This window comes from Neomonachus schauinslandi, chromosome 5 (genome assembly GCF_002201575.2).
Source record: "Neomonachus schauinslandi chromosome 5, ASM220157v2, whole genome shotgun sequence".
NCBI lineage: Eukaryota > Metazoa > Chordata > Mammalia > Carnivora > Phocidae > Neomonachus > Neomonachus schauinslandi.
Window position 1 is genome coordinate 26,445,015 of NC_058407.1, and position 13,989 is coordinate 26,459,003.

The 13,989-nt window shown below is 44.6% G+C and overlaps 1 protein-coding gene across 1 annotated transcript in view; it reads right to left on the reverse strand.

Annotated features, from left to right (window-relative positions):
* The window catches only part of PLXNC1 (plexin C1), a 141,707-nt gene that overhangs the window by 48,750 nt on the left and 78,968 nt on the right, over positions 1–13,989 (reverse strand). The window contains exons 10-15 of the mRNA XM_021687526.1: positions 12,963–13,102; positions 10,132–10,311; positions 7,271–7,358; positions 4,693–4,896; positions 4,387–4,572; positions 2,337–2,439 (exon numbers count right to left, since the gene is read on the reverse strand). Coding sequence (XP_021543201.1) covers positions 2,337–2,439; positions 4,387–4,572; positions 4,693–4,896; positions 7,271–7,358; positions 10,132–10,311; positions 12,963–13,102 — 901 coding nt within the window. The remainder of the gene's footprint in view (positions 1–2,336; positions 2,440–4,386; positions 4,573–4,692; positions 4,897–7,270; positions 7,359–10,131; positions 10,312–12,962; positions 13,103–13,989) is intronic.

The window sequence follows — 13,989 nt, forward strand, 5'->3', positions numbered from 1 at the left end:
ATGAGCTGTGTGACTTCAAGTAAGTTCCTTAGCATCTCTGTGCCTGGTTGCCTTATCTGTCAAAGGGCCCACACCTCACTGTGATGTTGAGAGGACTGCAAGAAGCAACCCACAGAAAGCATTCAGAAGTTGTTCTTTAAAAAGAATATTCAACAACTGTCAACTACATTATTATTCTGGAAAAGATTTTCCTCCTTTAACAGCAACTTCATGATAAAAGGACCCACTACCAGAAGATACGAATGATCCTGGAGGAAACAAAACTCAGTAGGGTTCTTCACTGGACCATTTCACAAAGTCAACAGTCTTCACCGTAACATGCATTGTGCATCTTCAAAAAAGGGTGGGGCGCACAGTGATTTCCAAATTATGTGACCATGGAACCCCTTTCTCCGGGAGCGTGATTTGGGGTTAGTGTTCCTCGGGCCACACTTCAGGCTACAGGGGCTCAGGGCAGGCAAAAGGAATGAGGCAGCCACATCCAGCCAGCAGTGGGTTTTTGATGGCTGACGTCTCCAGGGGAAGCCACAGTGGGGATGTTTAGAAGGTGGCAGGCCTAGGCCAGGGTGCTTCGTGTTTTCACTAATGACCTGACAGATGGGTTAAAATATTTGTACACTTTACACCTGCTCAAGCTTCTGGTCACACATGCTGGCCTGGAATCATGGCAAGAAGGGGATGAGAATTTTAAAGGGCAGCTACCAATGAAGCCAAAGCCATGGGTCAAACTGAGCCCACCTCACCATAAAAAGCACAAACAGTCTCTATGACAGTGCAGGGACGGGAGGGGTGAGTCACACATGGCACAGGAAGAGATCAGAGACTTCTAGTAAGTCACAAAGTGGAGAGGACTCTATGGGGAGACTGGTGTCTACAGCTGCTTAACACTAGCAGATTCTCAAAATAGAGCTCAGCATTTAGAATTTATAAGTAATCTTCTTACTCGAAGCCAGTGCCAGCCAGAACATTATTAAAATATCAAGCCCAATTCTGGATTCCAGCTATAGAACAGGGGTGGTCAACTGGAGAAGCAGCACAAGAAAATACCTGAAATGATCATCAGCAGGGCAAAAGAGGGCCTCTGCAAAATGAATTCATTCCACTGGGCCAGTTCATCACACACAGAAGTCTTTCCCTCTCTGGACTGAGAACCCGCCAGGAGAAAGGGCCAGGCCTTCCCTCATGCTGTCCAGCTCCGGAGGCTTGCGCAGTTATCAGCAACACAACGTGTGTTCATAGACACGAGGTAAGTGGATGCGGGGATGGATGAATGAAGGAGTGCATGGAAGGGAACAGGAGCAACTCGTAACAGAGCGTTGGAAAGGCAATGCCTGTGTTAAATCAACGTATGTGAAGTGTTCTCTTAGTTGGTGGAGAGGAGTTCTATTTCTGAGATGGACAAGAGGAACCAGACTTTGGATGAAAAGCTGCTCAGAACCAGGTCACACACTAAATGGCTACAGGGACCAGGTAGGCAGATGAGTCACGTGGCCCAGGTGGAGACAACAGGGAGTGGTGGGGACTTCAGCAAAACCCCAGCACCCACATGCTCTCTCAAGGGGCTGCTGTCATTCAGTTCCAGGAAACCGATGCTATGGAAAAGTGGAGATCCAATGATCCAGAGCTTTCAAATTTTCAAGAGATATTTTTAAAAATGTGAATCAACTTTTTTTTTTTAACTGAAGTACAGCGGACACAAATGTTACGTTGATTTCAGGTGTAGAACATAGGTGACTCACCTAATTTTAAAATGCCGTCAACTAGTTCACAGTTTAAAAAAAAAAATGCTGTGCGGGCCAAACAAAACAGATTGTTGGGCCAGATTCAGCCCACAAGCAACCACCCTGGGATCATCGTGCTCGGATGAGCCTTGCGATATTTTAATAGATGGTACAAATCACGCTTCTAAAACATAGTTCTGCCAGGAAAAGCAGAGCTGGGGTGGGAGCAGGGGGTGGTGTTTGGTGAGGTGAGAAGGCAGGAGGAGATGACCAGATTGTGAAAGTCCAAAATGCCAGAGGAATTCTGAAGGAATAACGTAAATGGGAGATTTGTAATCGCCATTCACTGGGGAAGTGAGTTGGACTGTATTTCTCAAACGCCAAGACGCCATCTTTGCAATCCAGCTTTGTATCGATGAGGAATCCTAAAAAATCCTAAAAAATGGTTAGAAAGCCCTCAATGTGTACCTATGATTCCTTTCCCAAAGTTGTGATTTGGGTTTTTACCCATCAATACTCAACTGAGGCAAACAGCCCCTGAAAGCTGAGAGTCTGCCTGCCTGACGAGAGGCCCCAGGGAATCATTTCTCTGACAAAATCAAACAGGGCACTTACCAAAGATGACAATCACTAGCAAGACGGGAAGCACAATCAGAAAATACCAAGTGGTTGGAACTGTTTCCTGCTCAACGTAGAGCTCCAAGTTTCCCAGTTTGACCTAATGGGACAGAAAGTCATTAGACTCAATTGAATTGGGCGCCATATTTACGTACACACTTTTTCCTCCAAATGGTTTTCCCCAAGATACAAAAAGGTGACAAGCTAGGTAGGATATATGAATTCAAGTCCCAGCTCAGGCAGATTGGCTGTGTGAACTTGAGCACATTGAGAACATTCACCGTGCCTTGATTTTCAGATATGTCACAGTTGAGGTGCACTGGACTATACCTGGAGATTTTAGAATTGAGTCCTCTTTGCCCTAGGGGTTTAACTCAGCCATCCCATCCTTACTTTCCTCATCTCTAAAGTGGGATGTAGATAGTGCCTCTTCGTAGGGTTGTCGTGAAGACTAAATGTACTTCATCATTTGAGTGAGTGGCTCATGGCAGTCCTCCCAAAACTCTCCAGTGGCTTCCCAGAGCTCAAAACCAAGTCCTCGCAATGGCTCACATGTTCCTTTTTTATTTTTAATTTTTTCCCCAAGATTTTATTTATTTATTTGAGAGAGAGAGAGAGAGTGAGCGAGAGAGAGAGAGATCACAAGCAGGGGGGAGGGGCAGAGGGAGAAGCAGACTCCCCGCTGAGCAGGGAGCTCGATGTGGGACTTGATCATGACCTGAGCTGAAGGCAGATGCTTAACTGACTGAGCCACCCAGGCGCCCGGCTCCTCGCTCCCTCCGGTAACTCTCCAGCCTCCTGAATATTCCCCCTTGCTCCCTCTGCTCTAGCCACACTGGCATCCTTGTTGCTCTTCATGTTAAACCTGCAGGTCTAGAACCCTCTACCCCAGAGAGCCCATGGCTCACTCCCTCTCCTCCTTGAGGTCCTTACTCAAATGTCATCTTCCTAGACAGACCTTGGCTGCCCACCCTTGCACACCTTGCAGCACTGCCTGCCCCTGCTTCATGCTTCTCCATGGCGATCACCACCACCTCACACATTTTCATTTACTTTCTTCACTCCATGTGTCTTTAGGTAACCCCCACAAAGGCAGAACCTGGGGTCTGTTTTCTTCTCTGCTGTGTTCCCATCATAGAAGAGGCCCTCAGGGACCATTTCATGACTAGAGATTGCTAGCGTTACTCTCCTCACCCGGTGTGACATGTGGGGGCACTTGTGAGTTCAGCTGTGTTACTGATTTGATAATAATTAGTACCCTCTTTATCACACAGATGGACCACTGGAGGCTCAGCCAAGCCAAGCGACTTACCTAAGGCCATGCAGCTATTAGCTGGTGCAGCTGGGACATGAACACATTTTTTTTTTTTTTGGTCTTACAGTCTGATGTTCTTTTTTCTTGACTTTTATTCAGTATTTATGACTACAGATCATAAAGCATTTTGGGGGGGTATAGACTGTGGAGAGCCTCATATGGCATGAACACCATAAAGAAAGACTTCTAATATGGTTCTGTTCCCAAGGGTCTCACATCTTTATTGTGGGACATAAATATACCTCTGATGGGACCCTCAAACATGTCAGGAGGAGATGAATTGCGGCATGACTCCATGACAGAGGAAGCAGCCCACGGCCCAGAGATCATCTGGTCTCCATCAGAATGGGATGCTACTCTGAATGTGCTGGGTTTCCGCTAAGACATGTCATCCCTACATTTGGCAAAAGAATGATAGCTTGTTCGTCCGTGGTCTAGAGATTCTGTGTGCAGGTGCTACGGTCTAAATGTATGGCTAGAACAAAACTATCAAGACTCATTAGTATTATAGACAATGGTGTGTTCAGTGCTTTGACATTCGAATGGGCACATGGATGGATTCGACCCGCTCTTTTGGAGGAATTACGCTTGCGCCTGCAACAGCAGCTTTGTTTATCTGCTATTTAAAGCGAAGATCTAAAGATCTATAACAGATGTCATTCTGGCTTCAGTGTCACTGAGAAGTGCCCCAAATAAGGTACAACCAACAGGTAGGAGTGTCAGGTGACTTACGCGAACTTTCTTGGAAGAGGTGTCAATGCTGTTTGCGTTACTGATGCCTTTAATTTTGCAAAGGATGATGGTGAGATCTTGATTTCTCGTAATATTTTCAAAACTGCAATTTAATTGCTCATTTTCCCCGTGGAAGAGGGTGATTTCAATGTCTGTCTTGGAGATGTTGAACTCATCGTTTTCTTTCTGTGAAGAACAAAGAGGAGATGAAGTAATGAGGGCGCCCAAGGGAACCCACAGACACAAGCACACCTTGCCCATCAAGGCGGGGGGGCGTGTCCCACCCAAAGGAAGTGAGAAACATACTTGAATTTTCACTTCCAGTTCTGTGTCCCCCTCGGGTTCGACCCGACACCCTGTGAACCTGGGGTCCTCAAGATACTGCAGGCTTCCGCAGTCCAAGTAGGTCTCCTGGACTCTCAGCTTCACAGTGACGTTTGTACGCGCTTTTGAACTCTTTAAACTGGGGGCTAAAAACCTGCAGGAATTCGCCATACAATATTCAGAGACCTGAGGGAGGAGAAAAGAGCATTTTTAAGAACTTCATTACCGAGCCCCAGCCCTGCGATGGAGGAGCGAGGTAACCCGGACAACTGAACTTCTCTGTGCTCCCAATTTCTCATCTGTAAAATGGGGAGAGTGATACTACCCTCCCCTCACAGGGCTGAATGAACCCGAAATCAAATTAAATGCAATGAGGGCTCATTCAACTAAATGGGGGCTAATTTACATGGGATTACATGTGCAGAAATGCTTGGAATCATGCCGGGCACCCAGTCAGCACTCAAGGAACCCTAGCTCCTATCACTGCGAACACACTTAGCGGTAATGGGGGCAGCCAGAGGTCATGCAACGGAGAAGGGATGTGCAGAGAGAAGGAGCCTAGCGTAAGAGGGACACGTGGCACCAAAGACTTTGCAGGGTCTGTGTGTCCTGGAGCTCTCGAGGTGGGTTGGGAAATGCGGGCAGGGAGGGGAGCACCCCCCAGGGAGGCCGCAGGGAGCTGCACACCACCGTCGGCTGCATCCGTCCTTGTCGGGGAACGTCCCCCCGGCGCTTAGCGGAAGTCACTGACCCCAAGTGAGGAAAAGGTTTTGCAGGCCTAACAGGAAATCAGGGAAACAAAAGCAAAAGAGACAACGTGGGCCCCCAGGAAAATGTGGAGCATGAAGGCTGGAAAGAATACAGAAAGTGTGGCCTGCTTCACAGCTTTATTTATTAAAAAAAAAAAAAACATAAATACTGTCATTTTTAGGGGTGCAGAGAGATGGACAGAGAAAGCCTCTGGAAAAGAAGAGGTTGACAAAGGTCTTAAAGAAGAACAATAAGGGGCGCCTGGCTGGCTCAGTCTGTGGAGTGTGCAACTCTTGACCATGGGGCTGGGAGTTCGAGCCCCACGTTTGGTATGGCTTGCTTAAAGATAAATCTCAAAAAATAAATAAATAAATAAATAAATAAATAAATAAAGAGCAATAAAACTTGTGAAAAAAAAATTTGTCAGGTGGGAGTTTACCTGTTTTTTACTTTCTAATATTGGTGTTAAAAAGAGAGGGTAGGGGAGCGCCTGGGTGCCTCAGTCGGTTAAGTGTCTGACTTGATTTCAGCTCGGGTCATGATCTTGGGGTTGTGGGACTGAACCCCACATCAGGCTCCGTATTCAGCATGGAATCTGCTTGGGATTCTCTCTCTCCCTTTCCCTCTGCCCTGCACCCCCATATGCTCTCTCTCTTTCTCTAAAATAAAATAAATAAATAAATCTTTAAAAAAAAAAAAAAAGAAAGAAAGAAAAAGAAAAGAGAGAGTAGGAAGAGGCCATAGGTGGGAAGATCTGATGCAAGGGGCTGAGACAAACAAAACCTCCCTCCCCCTTAACACCTGTCCAGCCTTGGATCTCTCGTTCACATTTCTGGCGATATGAAGAACCAAAAAACAGTGTGTGTTCACATTGTGGAGACGTGGCCTAGAATCAGATACAAGGTGAGGCCTGGAACTGGCGCTGGGTGTGTCAGGAGGCGGATGTGTGTATGTCGAGGCTGTAAGGGTGACTCAGGAAGGCTGTCTGTGCCTAGGCCCAAACCCACACTGGTCCCAAGCACGGCCATGTCTGTGGCCACAGGCAGACCAGCCAGCTTTGGCAGGAAGTGGTCAGGTGGGGCCCGGAGAGGCTGCTACCTTCACATCTCTTGTTGAGGAAGGAGAGAAAGGGGAAGAGAGAATGGGGAGAGAATTCGAGAAGAGTGTAGGAGTGTACTCGGAGGCCCCAACCTGTATCTGAAATGCATCATTTTGTGTGACGAGGCCCTCCCGTGACTCCTGTGGGTGTTAGCAAGTGGACAAGGGCTGGGGACCGGACCCTTGTGTGGGGACATGCAAGGTAAGAGGAGGCCAGGTGAGAAGGAAAGGGACCAAGCCAGACAACGGCAGGAGCAGGAGGAATATATGACAAGATTTCTGGGACTCGGGCAGGTCACTTGGCCTCCACACCACAGCTCTGTGGGCACGAAGGGAACTTCACCACTGACTGCACAGAACTGCTATTCTTCTGGACATCTCACCTTTGCCCCTCACAAGGCATTTTCACATGTATTCCTAAACACTGTCTCATTAAAGTGCCTCCCTACAAAGCCCAGCTGGCGGAAATGGGAGGCCTTGTCATACCAAGTTCATTCCTCTCTCCTCTGCACCACAATTGGAAATATTCCACTGCAAGGAGAAGGTCTTATTATTTCCATTATAGCCCAGATGGTGTATATCCCCCAACAGGTAAAAGCTTGTAATATCACAAAGGCACAGAAATAAAAGATATTCCCCAAGAGATGTTCGTGTGATGAAAACAACATCATCCTTGAAAATTACTATTATTACAAGGTAGCTGAAGACTTACATTTATGTTTCCTTTTAACTCATGTGAAATGATTAAGTTGTCAATTACGTCAAAATTTCTGCCCACGATAGTTATATTTTGGCCACCACTGCAAAGAGAAAAAGCAACAATAGGAGTTTCATAGTAAACATACAGGCATTTTGCATTTATGAACAAAGCTATCACTTTATTCACACTTAATACTAAACTCAGTTATGTTTGAGAGCCAAGTAATACATTTTAATTTCCAATGCAGGACAATTCTAGAAGTCTTTTAATGATACTGGCCACAAATGTATAGTTTTTAAGATACATGAACATAAAAATTCAGATCAGATCCTGTTTTAATTCTAGGAAAATGCCCAAGTTCTTTTACAGAATTTGGAGCCTTGCTGTGTCATGTTGCCACATGTAATCAGATCATCGGCTATACCCTGAAAAGGTTTCACTAAACAGAATTTTGTTTGATTGCTGTTTAATCTATATTAAGATACTTCAATCTAACAATTTTCAAAATCAAACTCCCAACCTACCAATTATACTTTATTTAGGGAGATAGGGAACATTTTGGACAAGGTAAAATTACAAATGACATTAAAACTATAAATTCCCATTTGGTAGGCCATATAAATAACAGCTACGTTCTCTCTCTCCAAAACCAAGCCAAATGATTTCACATATTCTCACCACATAATCGCATATAAGCAAAGTGGTCATTAGATGTGAAATAAACAGCTGTCCACAGCTCTGGCTGCCCTCGACCCCCCCAACCCCCCGCCCCGTTCATGTAGGTCATTCCAGGGGACAGGAGCCTGGGAATGTCCGCTCTGTGCGCCAGCCGGGCCCAGCCAGGATGACAAGACCTCGAGGTGAGCATGAGGCGGCCAATTTGTGTAGGACAGAAGGAAGACATTAGGCCCCGAACCAGTCACAAGGGGGAAGGGTCAAGCTGGCCTCCTGCCAGCCTGTCACCATTACTAGAAAGCGGAGCCGAGCACGCTCTGCCGACGGCCAGACTGCAGAGCCTCGCCCTTGCCCGGGCATAACTCAGAGTCACGGGCTGAGAATAGCACAGATGACTGGACACTAAGAAGCCTAATCGGATCGGGGCGCCTGGGTGGCTCAGTTGGTTAAGCGACTGCCTTCGGCTCAGGTCATGATCCTGGAGTCTGGGATCGAGTCCCGCATCGGGCTCCCTGCTCGGCAGGGAGTCTGCTTCTCCCTCTGACCCTCCCCCCTCTCATGTGCTCTCTCTCATTCTCTCTCTCTCAAATAAATAAATAAAATCTTTAAAAAAAAAAAAAAAAGAAGCCTAATCGGATCGCTACACTGTGCACCGGAAACTAATATAATATTGTAGGCCAACTATACTTCAATTAAAAAGATAATAAAGAAGCCTCTTATTTGATGGCAAAACAGAACGCTGGTGGCTCGGAGCACAGCAGCCTGGGTGCCCAAGCAAGTCGTTTGAATGCTCTAGGCCTCAGTTTCCTCTCCTGCTAAAGGGGCTACTGCTAGTCCTTCTGTGACCATTAACTGAGTTACTAGATGTAACACACAAGGCATGTGGGGAGTGCCACGTCAATGTTTGCTTTTATTTATAGGAAGGATTTAGACCCCGAGCAGGGAGTGCAGTGCTAGAGGCTTGGTTTAGAAATTTCCGGTTTTCTCATGCCACTGTTAGAGGCAGAGCTGGTGAAGTCCCAACCCCCCAGTCCCTTGGAATTTGACTGTATCTGAAGACAGGGTCTTTAAAGCGGTAATTAAGATTAAATGAGGTCATTGGGGTGGGCCCTAATCCAATAATATGACTGGTGCCCTCATAAAAGAGGAGATAAGGACACAGTCACAGAGGGAAGACAACGTGAAGACATAGGGAGGAGACCATTTATCTTCAAGCCAGGAAAAGAAGCCTTGGAAGAAACCAACCCCAACATCTGCCTCTGAACACTGGACTACAAGTGTTTTGCTCCTGTTTTTTCTTCTTTTTTTTTTTTTTAAAACAAAGGTTCATCTACATTTTCATCTAGACAGTACTTTGAAAATCAGCTTCATGCTGTGTTAGGTGAAATCTCTTATTATGAAAATATCTTTAGGATTATATTCCAAAATCCAATGTGAATTTAAATTCAACTAGGCAGACAAAATTTTTTTTTTTTTTTTTTAATATACTGGAGTCATCTGGAAGAGTTTATTTTGGAATGTCAATCTCTCTCTGAGGGAGTATCTTTGAAATGTAGATACTGCTTTTCATTTAGATAGCTCCCAATATTTCCTCGAATTATTCAAAACAGCTTACTCTAAAGGTTATAAAATGAAAGTTGTAAGAGAGAAGCTTTGTGTCACAGGCAGGGGTGAGATGTTGTATATTTGTATCGGAAACGTAGGCTAAGAGTAGGTACCTCAATGAAACGAACATTTTAAAAGGCGAAAGACTTACACAATCTGACGAGAAACCACAGTATGAACACACATATTAGCTGTGAGCTTCCTGGCAGCCACAGCTCAGAGGAAAGCAGGATATGCTCACAGTGTTCACGGGGACAACTGCTGGTCAGGTATGTGTGTGTTTTCTAGGAATAAATCCTAAGGGGACTTCTGTGAGAGGAATTTACATAGGACTATTATTTCTATATTTATCTGAGTGAAATCCATGATCTTTATGCATATGACCCTTTTCTTTTCTTCTTCTTCTTCTTTTTTTTTTTTTAAGAGAGGGAGAAAGAGAGAGCAGGATGGGGGGGAGGGGGCAGAGGGAGAGAGAGATCATCTTAAGCAGGCCTCACACCCAGCACGGAGCCCAATGTGGGGCTCAATCTCGCAACCCTGAGATCATGACCCCTTTAAACACAAAGACAGAAAAGTATGAATCCAGAAAGCACCTGATCCAGGTGGTGGCAGGGTATATGAGGGAACAGTGTGGCAGAGCAATATACGACAAGGGTCCCACAGATGTACAGTTCCCGCCGTCAAACTGGATACACACATCCTTCATTTCTTTTCGGCTTGATGGTAGAGAGAATTTCATATGGGTGTCATTTAGCACATGGCTAACCTGTATCCTAGAAAAGGGCAGAAAAACAACTCTTAAAGGACCCAGACGCTTAGCATAGTTGGCTTTTGAACATGACTGTGTATGAATTTTACTTGAACTGCAACAGTTCACAAACTATCAGAATAGTTGGAGGCAACTGCTGGTTCATCAGGGGCCCCTGACCACTGTGGGCATCATCTGGGGCAGGGGTCCTCTTTCTTCTATGCATTTTTATGTTTCTTTTATGTTTTTGCATTTACCTTAGAAATGGGGAAAGGAGAAGTCCTAACAGAAAGTGGAACATGGACTGGGTACTAAGTTGTACTAAGGAATTCCTGTTAATTTTGCTGAGTATGAGAACGGCACTATGCTCATCTGCTGGAGACATATACTGAGGTGTGTGTGAGGGAAAGGATACGGCATCTGCAATATGCTTACTCCAGCCACCATCCGTCCCTCCCCTCCAAAAACGAAATGAGACTGGCAAAATGTTGCTAAGTTTTGGAGCTGGAGGATGGGTACAGAGAGGTTTGATGCACTCTTCACTCTTGGGTATGACTGGAAATTTCTGTAATGGAAAGCTTAAAAAAAGGGAAGTTCCAGTTGAGCGGTAGAAGGGTAGAAATCCATCCCAGGCAGAGATAGAAGATCCTGCCATTCGGAGAGCAGAGAGCCCATGACCAGAGTCTGTGCCAAGAATCCAGGGGTCTCGGGGTTCAATCAGCATCAGAGCGAAGCTGCCTCCCAAGGAACTCCAGACGAGAAATTAGTTGGGAATATCCTGGGTGCTTCTGACATCCACAGGACCTGCCTTTGACATCCTTCAGGGGACAAAGTAAAGCCTTCTACATTATTCCCTCTGTAACCTGCACTTCCTCTCTACATCATGTCTACAATGAGCCTCTAAAGCAAAAAATCATTAAGGCTGGGTTGTGCTGAATAATGCTCAGTATGTTACATGTGAATCTACTGTTACTAAAGGATATGTGCATGATTATTAACATTAACGCACATACCCTTTAAGTAGTAATAATAAATCCTAACAATAAGGCAAGTTCAGAAATCATCTGAGTCAGTGTGCAGTCACACTACCTCGGATTTACATTCTAAACTTTATATTCAGAGCCACGCTCTAGGAAATCCATCGTAAAATGGCTGATCATTAAAATCTAGGCTTGTTTATAAATTTTGGAAGGAGAGGGGGAAATGTGGGTCGTTCTGCTATTATTCTTGTATTTTTCCCTTCAGAATAATAAGGCATTTGAAGAATACCTTATGAAAAGAGTTTGGGATTATGGCATGAACTCAGATATAGGATTAACTGGGTATTATGTTTACTTCTCGTGAACTTGGGTTCACCACTCTGATGTGGTTACTGAAATGCTACATGCAGAAAGGCCTCTGAGTCATTTAATTTAATAACTGCAGTATCTTGAGACACATTTAGAATTGAAATGAGAGCATAAAGAGTCCAAAATAGGGTAATGCTCTGAACACCAACTTATTTTCCGGTGAAGGTGATTGCCTTTCAGTGAACACACAGGTGTCGAACTTCACAGATTTTGCTACACATAATGAAAGATTTTCACAATAAGGTATTTAGCCAGGACCAACGGCACAAAAATGCCCATGCTGCAAAGATATAGCTGCTGATGTGTGCTGGATAATTCTGGTAAATAGCAGAGCCACCCATGAACAGCTTTCTCCATCAAGATGACAGGCATCCCAGATTTACTGTGAGGAGGGGGAAGAGGACGGCAGTTATATGCAGCAAATGAATTAAAACAGAAAATTCAGTAAATAAGTGTGGCCGATTAAAATGCTGTACAAATCTGTTGTAGTAGTTAACAACCAAAACACCACGCTTCAGCACATTGTCTCCAATGCATTTCCATGATGAGAACGAGCTCAGTGTTACACTTCATATAGACCGTGATGCCTTTTACTTCAAATTAACCCAAACTTATAAAAGCTAACAAGCAGAAAACTCAAATTGTCTATTGTGTTATTATTATGACATCTCTCTTGGGGGTAACATTTGCACAAGGATGTCAGGGAGACACTGAAAAATTATTTTCTCTCCAAGTTTCATTGAAAGGATGAGTTAGGGGGAAAGAAGTGATAGAAATAATGATATTCAAATGGTACACTGACCAGATGTCTGTGTTGGGGTGTTTGGTCTTTTTTCTTTAACTACTAATACATGCTCCATTTAGTTTATTTAGCCTGACACCAATCCAACGAAGAGAAGGCTACAAAGACTAAAACAGATCAGGAAATTTCTTTTTCCAACCTTGAGTGATACACTGGAAGAGCTGTCCTATCTTACCATCAAAGTCCTAAGTATGCAACTATTTTTCTAAGGGGATCATCTTCAAGATGATGTTTGCTACTCAAAATACTTGATTTTGTTAATGGATATAAATCAAGACCTCAAATAGGCAACACCCTGAGGTTTTGGGTGGTAAGAGGGAACAGATTCTCTCACAATTAACTTCAAATGTGGTGTTTAAATTATTCTGCTTCTTGAAATTATGTCTTATCAAATATGCAGACCGATGGCCCACTTTGGCCCACGGCAATACTTGGAAAAGATTATAGTCACAATGATATGCCTCTGGCATAAGTTTGAGCTTTTTACTATATTATCAAGGATAAATTACTATTATGTCAACTCACACATCCTTCTCGCAAGTACTGGTTCCTTTCAGGATCATCGTAATGTTGGATGCCTGGGTAAAGTTTGCCCCCGTGACGATCACGTTACTTTTCCCTAAAGTCGATATCTTCTGTGGCTCAATGGACTTAATGTAAAAGACCTGTTGGAAATAAAGATTCACACACAAGATCAAAGCTAAGAAATGGCATTGTTCCAAAAAATCTGTTTATGCGCTGCCGTTCGAAGAAATCACTGGGAAATTACAACATTTTGCAAACACAAGCAGACAGTGTTTAATGAAATCAATGAATTCAAGGAAGAGTGCTGAAGATTCATGTCTCTCAACATGCGACACCGTGAGGTCAAACCAATTAGTCTTCATCTCACAAGACAGTTGAAAATACAGTTGAAGAGTCTGACATTCTGTCTGAAGAGTGAGATCTCACCAGAGTCTCGAAAATGCTCACTACCTTACAGCCTCTGGAGGCTCACCGTACAACAACATGCAGGGAAGGACAAGCAGTCTGCTGGCGCTAGGCCCACAAGCATCATCAGTAAGCTGGAATAAACATCATTCTGGATAAATTTAATTCCCTAGAAAGTAGTGCCTATTTTTTTGTCTGTCTCAGTTGGGCTATTCGGTTTTGGGTTTTTTTTAAAGATTTTATTTATTTGACAGAGAGAGACACACAGTGAGAGAGGGAACACAAGCAGGGGGAGTGGGAGAGGGAGAAGCAGGCTTCCCGCAGAGCAGGGAGCCCGATGCGGGACTCGATCTAAGGACCTCGGAATCATGACCTGAGCGGAACGCAGATGCTTAACGACTGAGCCACCCAGGCACCCCGCAGTTGGGCTATTTGAATCAAGGAGTATACTGCAGGGAAAAACTTCAAGAAATCAACCCAGTCAGCCACCTAATACCCAGTAGTCAGATGCCAAACCACTGTGGTCAACTGTTTCTTCTCCAGTGGTACCCATTCATGTAGGCTTATGCACCTTACTTCTGTTTGCAATGTCTAATCAAAATCTCCTTAAAAGTCTGACTCT